Source organism: Thalia democratica, chromosome 1, assembly GCF_965202585.1.
Source record: "Thalia democratica chromosome 1, ktThaDemo2.hap1.1, whole genome shotgun sequence".
NCBI classification, from domain to species: Eukaryota; Metazoa; Chordata; class Thaliacea; order Salpida; family Salpidae; genus Thalia; species Thalia democratica.
The window spans coordinates 93,167,985-93,180,636 of record NC_139165.1 but is presented as its reverse complement, the minus strand read 5'-3'; the positions used below and the strand labels follow the sequence as shown (position 1 = coordinate 93,180,636).

At 24.7% G+C, this 12,652-nt stretch overlaps 1 protein-coding gene across 1 annotated transcript; it reads left to right on the top strand.

Annotated features, from left to right (window-relative positions):
• Positions 1 to 857: 857 nt before the first annotated feature.
• LOC145830378 (uncharacterized) lies at positions 858 to 11,313 on the top strand. The gene is made up of 22 exons (XM_082938262.1): positions 858 to 944; positions 1,110 to 1,133; positions 1,490 to 1,549; positions 1,941 to 2,048; positions 2,416 to 2,493; positions 2,625 to 2,741; positions 2,883 to 2,954; positions 3,207 to 3,314; positions 3,713 to 3,787; positions 4,411 to 4,527; positions 5,743 to 5,850; positions 6,227 to 6,304; positions 6,435 to 6,551; positions 6,692 to 6,763; positions 7,121 to 7,228; positions 7,630 to 7,704; positions 8,223 to 8,339; positions 9,005 to 9,076; positions 9,521 to 9,595; positions 9,948 to 10,028; positions 10,582 to 10,610; positions 11,232 to 11,313. Exons 1-21 carry the CDS (start codon positions 881 to 883, stop codon positions 10,590 to 10,592), a joined length of 1,737 nt encoding a protein of 578 aa, XP_082794388.1. The 5' UTR covers positions 858 to 880; the 3' UTR covers positions 10,593 to 10,610; positions 11,232 to 11,313.
• The last annotated feature ends 1,339 nt before the right edge of the window (positions 11,314 to 12,652 follow it).

The following is a 12,652-nucleotide window of genomic DNA, read 5'->3' as shown; positions in this document are numbered from 1 at the left end:
AGAACTTCAAGCTAGAAACAACTTATGTGTAAGTTTATACATTTTTTTATCTGGATTAAAAGTTTATAATGAAACAACTTCAGTTGAGAAAATCTAAATGTTTAAACAATTCATTTACTTAAACTAGTTTTAATAGTTAGTATTTTAGTTATTATAATTAAAAAAAAACACTGTAAGTTGGAATTTGTAGATTCGAATAATTTTTTATCACTTAATGTTTTTTTTTAATTTTACCAAAAACAAATCAATTTAGTCTATTAACGGCCGTAAATAAATTTAATTGTTAATAGAGATTTACAATTCATTTACTTTTTTAATTGTTGTATTATTGTTTTAAGAAGTCTTGAAACTGGACTTTTTTTTTTCACTTTTTTTTGTAAATTATTTAGAACGAGTTCCAAGTAAACTAAATAAAGATGTAAAACACGAAAAACCAATCAATTGCTTAAACAATTTGATTGTGTTGATATGCTAATTGTTACTAGAACAAGTAAGCCTACAAAAATTTATGGCTAACAATTAATTTGATAGTTGTTGTATTGTAGCTAAAAAATCATTTTTTAGCAAAAATTAAAAAAACTTAAAAAAATTTTTTAGTTTATTATATATAGTTTATCATAATTAGTTGCTTTTGAATATTTGTAACTTCTCGTGAAATATTTTATTCTTTAATTAGTTAAGTTCCAAGTTTGGAAAAACACTTTATTAGTCTAGAAATATTATTGCTTTTTTTAATTAAAAGTCTGGTCCTACGTGATTTCCTTTGTTTTGATTAAACCACTCAATTTTTAGCACCTACGCTTTAAAAGCTTTTTATAAAAACCTTCAATTATCTTTCATATTATCTGATATTTATATTTATTTATCAACTGAAACAATTATGAAGTTCTGTTTGGTTGTCGCTCTTTCTTTTGCTTTTGTAGCAACTTCAATGTCTAAAGCTGGTTTGTTTGATTATATATAACGATTTAAAAGTTTTTACTACTAATAAGGATACGACTACAGTTTTAGTGTTTAGTTTTTAGTAACAACTAAATTTCTGATTACTTTCCTACCATTAATTGGGTATTTATTTTTATATTAAAGATTTAAATAAATTAATTTTACAGTTAAGTCTATGGACAGCGCTGATGGTTAGAAATTTTTAATAATTTGCTTAAAATTGAAGAAAAAGTTTACGTTACAAATTTTTACCTCTTTTTAAATAAAACTAAAAATAAAATTGATAGTATACATAGTATCAAAATTTTATTAGATTTATTTCAGTTTGAAATATATAAACAAAGTTTTAACTGGGATAAAATCTTTTTTTTTTATATCGAAGATACTTGCTTTATACGCACTTATAAATCAAACTAGTTATAAGAATTGTATTAAAATAGTAAAACGTCGATAAAAAGTTTACCTTTTATCAAAAATATTCTTTTTTTTTTTATAGTTTACTTAAAAGTAAATAAATAAAGCATTTAAAACTAAACATTATTTAAAGTTGCAAAAATGATGGCAAACGATTTAATCAAAGACGGAAACACAAAAGAAAACAAAGACTGTTAGTTTTAATTAATAAAAATACTATTAATACTTTCAAATATGTTTATATTCAGTTAACAAAAAATTAAATTAAGTAAGTTAAACGTAATACAAAGTTAACAATCTTTATAGTCTAAGATTTAATTTTTTGTTGACAACCGTTTGTTGACATATAAAAAAAAACCTTAACAAGTTTTGCAGGATGATAATATAATTTTAGCTTCAAAAAAGATAAAAACTAAAGCAAAGTTCATAGATTATATCAGTTAAAACAGCTTATCAGTTTAGTTAATACTATCATTAAATTTATATATTTTTTTATAAAATCATCTAGTAAACAGTATTAAGTTCTATTTGAATAAAAAACTTTAAAATTATATCGGTTTTTAAAATTTAACGAAAATAAACAGTTCTCTTCGGAATTATTCACCACGCTATCAGAGGAGTAGCTGGAGTTGCTCATCACGCAATCGGTGCTGTTAGAGGACTTGGTCATGCCATACTTGGAGATGAAGAAAGTAAGTAAATTCATAATAACAAACTATAAGTTAATACAATAATAAAAAAATATTTTTATTTGAATGTAAAACTTCATAAATGTTTAATTAGTGATAGCTTTAATGCAGAGTTTACACTTAAATATAAATTGAATTTTTAGTTTAGTAGATTATTACAAAAAATGTTAGTTTCTAATACAAAGTTTATTATTAAAGACACAAAAATAAGATTATTTTTTTATTCATAATTCCTTATCAAAAAACTTTTTTTTTTGCTAAATAGCTACTAATATTTGATTTAGTTAGATTAACAGACATAAAATGCTTATCCAACTTTAAAATATGTATAATTTTGTTAGCACACAAATTAAAACTACGTTTAAAACAGGCAACAAATTGGCTAATGAAATGACAGATGAACTTCTTAAACAAACAAATATGGAAGACAACAAAGAAAACAGAGATTGTTAGTATTTGATTTATTTTATAACATAACTACTGATTTTTTCGAAGTACAAAGTTGTTTTTTTATTAATATGTCAATACCTTAACCATTTTGGATTTAGTTTATTTCTTGACTAAATATTTAATAAACAGTTATCTTTGGAATTATTCACCACGCTATCAGAGGAGTAGCTGGAGTTGCTCATCACGCAATTGGTGCTGTTAGAGGACTCGGTCATGCCATACTTGGAGATAAAGAACAAAAAGATTGTTAGTTATACAATAGTTTATAGTTATTAATGATAAAAACTCGGTAATTTTGCTCAACTAATCTGATTTTAGTTATGACACAAACTTTTAATTGAAAAATTTTATTTTTGATTATCTGTTTGAAATAAATATGTTTTTTAGTCGCTCAAGTTTTGGCTAAACAAATGGTAGAGGACATTCGCCAAGCTAAAGACAGCAAAGTTAAAAACGATTGTAAGTTTTAAAACTATATATAAAGTTTTACTGCGATAATAAACTTAAATAAAATGATAGGCATATACATTTTTTTTTTCGTGTTTAAAGTATTTGAAAACTACTGTAAGTAAAGCATTTCGTAGTTAAATAAATATCAATTTATAATGAAGTCAGCATTTATTAGACTGTGATAAGTTTATTCTCTGATATACATAATCTCTAAGTTGAATGTTTTATTTTAAAATAATATAAACTTTAATTTAAATTTAGTTATCTTTGGACTTATTCACCACGCTATCAGAGGAGTAGCTGGAGTTGCTCATCACGCAATTGGTGCTGTTAGAGGACTTGGTCATGCCATACTTGGTGATGAAGATAGTAAGTTAAGCAAGAAGAATTTTGTAGTTACTTCTTAAAATCCTTAAGTTAATATCATATATAACTACGTAACAAAATGTGATTTTTTTAACAAGTTCTTTATAATTATCTTTTAGACATATGTGAGAGAATAAACTTTAGTCTTTCAATTTTTGTTTTACTAGAAGCCTATACTGGTTCAAACACTTAATTGCCCTAAACTTGAGATTTTATTTTAAGACTAAGGTATTTAAGTAGGTAAAATAGCTTTTCAATTATTTAAATAGGTTTAAGTCTATATATTATAAAAAAATTTGTAAACACCTTTACACTATCAAACTCATATACAAAACAAAAATATTTTGTTTTACAATAACTAAATTTAAATTAACATTTATTAATTAAACCATTTAAAACAGTTAATGATATGGCAAACAAAGTTATGGACGAGCTTGTAAAAGATGGACTTGAAGTAAATGACAACAACAGAGACTGTGAGTTTATTAACAAATTGATAATATCTGATTTTTTGGTTAATCTAAAATTAAGCTAGATAAATTTGGTTTACGGTTAATGCTTTTTATTGACGGTTTCAGTTTTGTATTTACTATAAATATAAATTTGAAGCTTATCTTTTTGAACTTAGAACAGATGAAATCTAAAAACTGCGTGAAGTTTAAAATTTAATGTAGGAACAAGCAAATGTTTAAGTATGCAGGCATCAATTTAAAAAAATGTTTTACCAAAAAATCTTTACCAGATTTTAAATCTTATCAGGCCGTGTATATGTTAAAAAACTCTAAAAAGTTCAAAAACAACTTGAAATTTAAAACTATAATTAGAAACATATTTTTACAAGAACTGCTAAGTAATAATAATGTATAAAATCATTTTCAAACAGAGTCTTATCAAAAAGCTCAATTTTAAATATTATGCACCTGTCATTTTAAACTTATAAATACCAGGCAAGCCTGATATTTCTATTGGCGAGCCAGCCTGAGAATTGTACGTTTTCAAACCCTAACTTATAACAAATATTTAAAAGAGTGTACACTATTTATTTTATTATAATTCATTTGACGGGTTAATTACGAGAGTGTGTTATTTTTAATTTCAGTCATCTTCGGAATTATTCACCATGCCATCAGAGGAGTAGCTGGAGTTGCTCATCACGCAATTGGTGCTGTTAGAGGACTCGGTCATGCCATACTTGGTGACGAACAACAGAAAGATTGTTAGTTTAACAAACATTTTAAACCACTCAATTTCACTTCTTCTTTTACAACTTGTTGTGCATTTAGAAAAATTTAATTAGTGTTAATTGCGCTATTTAGTTCATAGATTCAAAATAATATAATTTTTAATAATTTAAACATCAGACTTTATTTTATAACTTTTTAATGAATAAAAGAACACTCAAATTTTTTTCATTCAAATATATATTTCGTCAAATTCTCTTCTGGGAAACTACAATTGAAACAATAAAATAAAACACAACAAGTATATATACAAAATAATGTTTTTTACAAACTAATTAACTGATCAATTAAGTAAACATAAATGTAATTAATGAAAATGTAATCAACAAAGCTTTAAAAATCAACACAAAATGGTCTTAACTAAATAAGGCTAGGGTGTAATCAAATTTTTTCTTTTTGCATAAATTTGGTTTTTTTAAATGTATTAAAATGGCTTCAAATCTAATTAATTCCAATGTATTTGAACATTGTCGCATTACACTGAAATTAGATAATGCAAACTTTTTTCCACAACTTGGATTATTCACAAGGTGTTCTGCTATCGCAGATTTTTTTACTGCATTTTTGACTGCAATACTCTTTTCGTCTTTTTCGTCTTTAATATATGAAGTGATACACTTGGGAACATACCTCACAACTAGAATAAAGGATTATGTTCCCAAGTGTATCACTTCATATATCAAAGACGAAAAAGACGAAAAGAGTATTGCAGTCAAAAATGCAATAAAAAAAATCTGCGATAGCAGAACACCTTGTGAATAATCCAAGTTGTGGAAAAAAGTTTGCATTATCTAATTTCAGTGTAATGCGACAATGTTCAAATACATTGGAATTAATTAGACTTGAAGCCATTTTAATACATTTAAAAAAACCAAATTTATGCAAAAAGAAAAAATTTGATTACACCCTAGCCTTATTTAGTTAAGACCATTTTGTGTTGATTTTTAAAGCTTTGTTGATTACATTTTCGTTGATTACATTTATGTTTACTTAATTGATCAGTTAATTAGTTTGTAAAAAACATTATTTTGTATAAATACTTGTTGTGTTTTATTTTATTGTTTCAATTGTAGTTTCCCTGAAGAGAATTTGACGAAAAATATTGGAATGAAAAAAATTTGAGTGTTGTTTTATTCATTAAAAACATAATTTTTAGCCATAAGTGGTTATAAAAAACATAAAATGATTAGTCATCTTTGGAATTATTCACCACGCTATCAGAGGAGTAGCTGGAGTTGCTCATCACGCAATCGGTGCTGTTAGAGGACTCGGTCATGCCATACTCGGAGATGAAGAAAGTAAGCTATAACAAATTTTAATTTGAAAACTCAGTAAAAATGTTTATATTTAAAAATCTATCATTAGAGTAGTTCAAGACATCATGCCTCATGAATAGATCTTATACTTACGAATAGATTATACATTTTCTTGAGTAGTTTATTCGAAGTATTATGAGTTTCCTATGCAACAAGTGCAGTTAAAGACACAAATTAAGATACTTGCTCTTGAAAACTAAAATTTACATCAAAATAGATATACTTATTCTTATATATTTAATATTTTATCAAAAATCTTAGGATATTTTTTTCTCTGGCTGAAAAAGTAAAAAATACTAATTCATTTTTAAGATATGCACTTTTTGTTAGCACAAAAATTAAATTAAGTTTAAAACAGGCAACAAATTGGCTAAAGAAATGACAGATGAACTTCTTAAACAGGCAAATATGGAAGACAACAAAGAAAACAGAGATTGTTAGTTTTTAATAAACTTGTTTCATAATTTAGTTATTATGTTTTTTAAATAAAGTATTTTTTTTTCTTATGTTAATACCTAAATTGTTTTGAGTTTATTTTATTTCTTGACTAAATATTTAATAATTAGTTCTCTTCGGACTTATTCACCACGCTATCAGAGGAGTAGCTGGAGTTGCTCATCACGCAATTGGTGCTGTAAGAGGACTCGGCCATGCCATACTCGGAGATAAAGAACAAAAAGATTGTTAGTTATAAAGTACTTCTACAGTGAAAAAATTATTAAAACTCAGCAGTTTATGTTTAACTTATCTGATTTTAGTCGCAATACTAGCTGTTTATTTACACTAAAATTTTTATGTTTTTTAATTGTATTTTCTATTTTAGTCGCTCAAGTTTTAGCCAAACAAATGGTAGAGGATATTTTCCAATCTAAAGACAGCAAGGCTAAAAACGATTGTAAGTTTTTAAGCTGTTTAAACAATATGGTTTAAGTTTTAGTTCTTTTATGAGTTTAAAAGTATGCTAGGCAAATATTATCAAAATTTTTGCATACTTAAAAATGTTTGAAATTAACAATATAAAAAGAATTTAGTAACTTCAAAAACAATTAATTAAATTTAAGTCTGAGTTAAATTAAGATTTGAAAGATCTAATTATTTAAATTTAGCTTTTTAAAAGTTTAAAATAATAACATATTTATTTAACCTGTAAGCAAAAAATCGAGATTTTATAAAAGTTATTAATTGTGTAAATACATGTGCTATTTTGTAGAATACTCTTTTTAAATGTATTTGAAATTATTTTTAAATTTAGTCATCTTCGGACTTATTCACCATGCTATCAGAGGAGTAGCAGGAGTCGCTCATCACGCAATTGGTGCTGTTAGAGGACTCGGTCATGCCATACTCGGTGATGAAGAAAGTAAGTTAAACTAAAATATTATTTTAGTGTTGAAAACCCAAAGTTAATAACATGTCTAACTAAGTTACACAACAAGATACTTCCTAACTTAATCTCAACATTTTTTTTCAAAGAATCATAAAATAAAAAGCTACTGTTTGCAGACAAGTTTTATAAAATTCAAGAACATTGTTCAGTTTAATAATTTTTACTAAATTAAGCAGTTTTTGTTCTAAACTTAAAATTCAAAATAAAGACTAAGTTATTTAAGTAAAAAACATAGATTTTTTACTTTTACTAGATTTTTTCTTTAAACTGCTTTATAAACACTATAATATAAACAAACTTATACACGAAACAAACATACTGTTTTACACTACTTAAAATCAAATAAAGTTTTTTTATTATAAAATTTAAAACAGTTAATGATATGGCAAACAAAGTTATGGACCAACTTGTAAAGGACGGACTTAAAGTAAATGACAACAACAGAGACTGTGAGTTATAAACAACCTAACTACATTTGCTTTTTTTTTTAGTTTTATCTTAAATTTAACTATGTAAATTAGTTCCAAAGGTAATATTAAAATATATTTAATGATAGAATAGTTTCTTTATTTTAGTATTAAAACAAAGCTAAATATATTTGTTTAATTTAAAACTAAATTAGACCCTTATATTATACAAAAGCGAAAACTTTGTGTTAGTTTAAAGGTATTCTATCAAAATCCACCTGCGTTCAAAACCCACCCAATTAAAATCAACCCAATGTTTTTATATTTTCTTCATTTGTTAATTTACTTTATATGCTTTTGCATTTTTTAAAATATTTTTCGCTATTACTGTTACCCCTAACCCTTACCCTCGATCGGTAAGCGGTTCTCAAATTTGATTGGGTGGATTTTAAACGCGGGTGAATTTTTAACGTGTCCCAGTTTTAAAAGTAGTAAAAAGAATATCTTATTTCATTAAAATTTAAGTTACGTGTTGACTGAGAACTTTTACTTTTTTTCAGTTTTCTTCGGACTTATTCACCACGCTATCAGAGGAGTAGCTGGAGTTGCTCATCACGCAATTGGTGCTGTTAGAGGAATCGGTCATGCCATACTCGGTGATGAACAACAAAAAGACTGTGAGTTAAAAAGACATTTTAGAACCCCTTATTAGCTGAGGGAGACTGTTAAAAACTAACTTTTGAAATTTCCAAACTATCAAAATTTCAAAAAAATTGTATTTATTTTTGTTTTATTAAGTTATTTATTAAATAATTATATTTATATTTACTTATTTAAAAAATTTTAGTACTAAATATTACATTTTTATTGAACTTGTTCTCATTTGAGATGAACAGCTTTAAAATGTATTAATTTTAGTTTATTACACAGTGACTTTGTAATTGTTTAATAATATTATTTTTAGTAGTTTAATTTTTCAATATTTTAACTATTTTTTTAACTTTATTTACTTGTAAAAAGATTAACAAAACTCTACTTTAAAAGTATTTTTTAGTACTCTTGTTCGTTGTTTAATTGGGAAAGCTTTAACAAAATAGCATCCACAACTTATTTTTCAAAAAGATTTTAAGCTTAAAACTTTTTGTATTTTGTAGAAGTTTAGAAATAAGTTATACTTATAAAAGTATTCTTTTATAAACGCTATAAGTAAACTAAATGAATCTATTTCGATAATCGCTAAACGTTATTTAATTTTGCTATTTAGAAAAATTTTAATTTATGAAAACAAGCTTTATATTTAAGCTAGATGAAAAAAGAAAGTTTAACTAATTTTTAAATTCAGACTATTATGGATACGGATACGGACACCCTTATTACCATCATCATTACTATGGTGACAACAACAACAATGATGGTTTGTTTTTATAATAAGAAGTTTATTTTAGATTACTATATAATCACTGCCTGTAGTACTTACGTTTGAATTTTGTTAGCTAAGTACTTAAATACTTCAATAAAATTCAATGTTATTTTGCCATAGTAAGAAAGCTTACTTTTTTTTTTTGTTGTTTTTGCAAAGAACGTTCTATATATATTGTGTTGTAATAGAATACAATGAAAGTTTCATACGAATGTATATTAAACATCATAATAACTTATAACTAAATTGGTTTATGGTTTAGGTAGTGCCAATAATAATAATAAATGTTTGTATAATAATGTTAGATATTTGTTGTATAGTGATGCTTAAATTTTATTGAAATATTAGCAAGCTAATTTTTGAATATTTAAGTTTTATATTAACCATGTCAAGTGGTGCTATGTATAGATTTAATTTACTTTTTTTATCAATAATCAGATTACTATTATGGATATGGATACGGACACCCTTATTACCATCATCATTACTATGGTGACAACAACAATAATGATGGTTTATTTTTATATTTATAAGTTTATTTTAGATTACTATAAGATCATTTCCTTTAAAATTGACTTTATTTATTATTATTACTTTATGTATACATTTAATTTACAACTTTTTAAAAATATTTATATACTTATTACTTTGTTCAAAAGTTGAAGTTATTATAATAGCAAATATTTAAAGTTTAAATGTAAAGTAACAGCAAATATTAATTTATATTAATTTTAGTACATTTAAACAAATATGTTTTTGTTTTGTATAAAACATATTTACTACAATATTTAAAGTAGAAAGTATTAGCGACACAAAATATTGAGTTTAAACAAAACTTCACAAAAATATAATAATTAATAATCAGATTACTACTATGGATACGGATATCACCATGGTTACCACCACGGGTATTATCACCATGGTTACTATGGTGACGTGAGCAACGGTTAGTAGTTTTTTTGAGATATATTTTCAAATGAATACTTCGGCACTTAATGTACTTTTCAGCTGTATTAGTTTTTGCTAAATTAATAAAAACATTTTGTGGTAAAAACTGCGTTAAGCTCTTATTTTGATATTTAGTAACTGCTAGTGATCTATTATTGCGTAGTTTTGGTAAAAATATGCACTATTTTATTGGATACAGCCAGCGAACATTTTTTTACAAAAAACTTTATAATTAAGAATGTAAGGTTGCCGAGATCTGCCGTAATAAATGTAGCACATTTATTTTTATCTATTTTACTGAGACTTTTTTATTGAATACCACTAGTTCTACGCTTTTTTAAGTATTCCAAATTGTTTATTAATCGATTAAAAGACATATTTTATAAAAGTATAAACATTTATAAGTTTTATAAACTAATATTATTTTTTACAAAAATATAGTAAGCTTTTTTTAAGTTAAGCAAGTGTTTGAGATCACTTAGTTTTAGACCATTGCTTATTAATTAATTAATAAACTAACTTAAACTTACAATTACTTATTTTTTGCACAGATCAAGCTTAAGCTCGTCCCAAACACTACGTAAGTTTATTTAATTACAGCTAATAATTGCTAATAACTTATTAAAACATTTGAAAAAAACTCTTAGAAAAGGTACCGAGCTTAAATACTTATTAAACTTTTCTTTGTGTTTTAAAAATGTTGAATACGTGAATTTAGTAAAGGTCCAAAATTGTTGCTATTTGTTTATAAATCGTCTGATAAAGATTGCTTACTTTACTCATTATGAATGTAAAATAGTTTAGATTTGGACAGTATAGTTTATGTAAGTTTTAAACTTACCAGTTTAGATACCAAATTGTATTACTAAACTTTTGGTAAATAGTTAAGAAATTTAAAAATGGAGATTAGTTTTTTACATAAGAATAATATTGAAGAGTTAAGATGTAAATACATCCAAATATATCATTAAATAAATTAGTATGTTAAACTTATTGAAAAATATTTAAATACTTTCATTAAAAATTCTAAAACATTTTTAATATAAAATTTCTTATTAGAAGTTTAAGTATTGCTGTTCAAAATTACCTTAGGACCATATTCAAGAATAAAATAATAAGTAGAACAGACTGAAAAACTGAGTTATACAGCAGTAACAATGCATATTTTTGTTAGCTTTACAATTTTTTTTATATTTTACAGGTTCAACTGGATTACAATACCTAACAACATGATTTCATCGTTTTGTTTTTTTTATCAATAAACTATAACTTGCATCAAAAAAGTTTGTTTTTTTAACTACATAAGAATAAAATAATTACTTTCTAAGAACCAAAGCAAAAAAATTGTTTAAAACCAAGAGAAAACGGATTTTTATAGCAGTTTTAAAACTAAGTTTTGTTGAATAATTAAATTTATAGCTTATCAGTCAAAACATAAAGTGATCGAAAAAACTTAAAACTAAAACGTTAATATAAAATTTTTATACAGTTGTATTCAATTTAAAAATAAGTGTCTAACATAAAATAGATGTTGCCGAGAAAAAAGTTAATAGATATTGTTTTCTTATCAGAAATATTTTTTATAAGAACTTTTTAATTGTGTAATCGAGGTTAATAAAAACTTTACAGCTAAATAAAGGAGTAGGTGTATATATATATATATTGAACATTTTTTTCGATGAAGTGCTTCGTTATAAATTGCAAATTATGGCTCAGATAATTAGTTGTCGCAAACAAAAACAAATTAAACTTAGCAATGTGCTAGAAACAAACAAAACTAACTATGAAAAACAACGCTTAATCAAATAACTAAAGATAAATTTAATCGAATAATTTAATCTGTAAAAAGTAGACGAGCAAAAATATTTATAAGTTGTCAGATTCTTCGATTGATGCAAAAATATTTTTTAAACAGTCAATATTACTAATAATTTTAATAAAACTATTTTTTATTATAAGAACGTTATATTACACATTTACAAGTTTTTACAAATAATTTTTTTTTGTATGATCTTAACTTGCATTATTTCTTTCGTTATAAAATCTTTATATGACATAAAAAATTACCGAAAATCAATTTTAAAAGATTTATAAGTACTCAACTAATACAAAATTTAAATTAAAGTAATCACAGTAGTCAAATTAAGTTTAGTTTATAAACGACAAAATAGAAGGCAACAACACAACTACCACATCACAGTAGATCTCAACAACACAACTATCCATCACAGTAGAACGAAACGGTACAACTATCACATCACAGTAGACTGCAACAATACAACTATCACATCACAGTAGATTTCAACAATACAACTATCACATCACAGTAGACTGCAACAATACAACTATCGCATCACAGTAGTCGTATCTACTGTGATGTGATAGTTGTATTGTTGCATTTTATTTTTCTGTTCGATAAACTAAACTTAAATTGAGTACTTTGACAACTTTGAATTAAATTTTATATTAGTTCAACATTTGTAGCTCTTTATATATTTTTTAAAAAGTGTTACGTGATAAAAAATATTTATAACCTTTGAAATTATCCAAGTTAAGTTCATACAAAATGTATTTACTTGTAATAACTTGAAAATCTTAAATTTAACGTTTAAATATTGAAAA

Bases quoted from the DNA above. Each gene is read 5' to 3' on its own strand.
- LOC145830378 (XM_082938262.1), top strand. From the start codon at position 881: ATGAAGTTCTGTTTGGTTGTCGCTCTTTCTTTTGCTTTTGTAGCAACT. The intron at 945-1,109 runs GTTTGTTTGATT...TTAATTTTACAG, and splicing joins AACTTCAATGTCTAAAGCTG to TTAAGTCTATGGACAGCGCT. The intron at 2,742-2,882 runs GTTAGTTATACA...TATGTTTTTTAG, and splicing joins AGATAAAGAACAAAAAGATT to TCGCTCAAGTTTTGGCTAAA.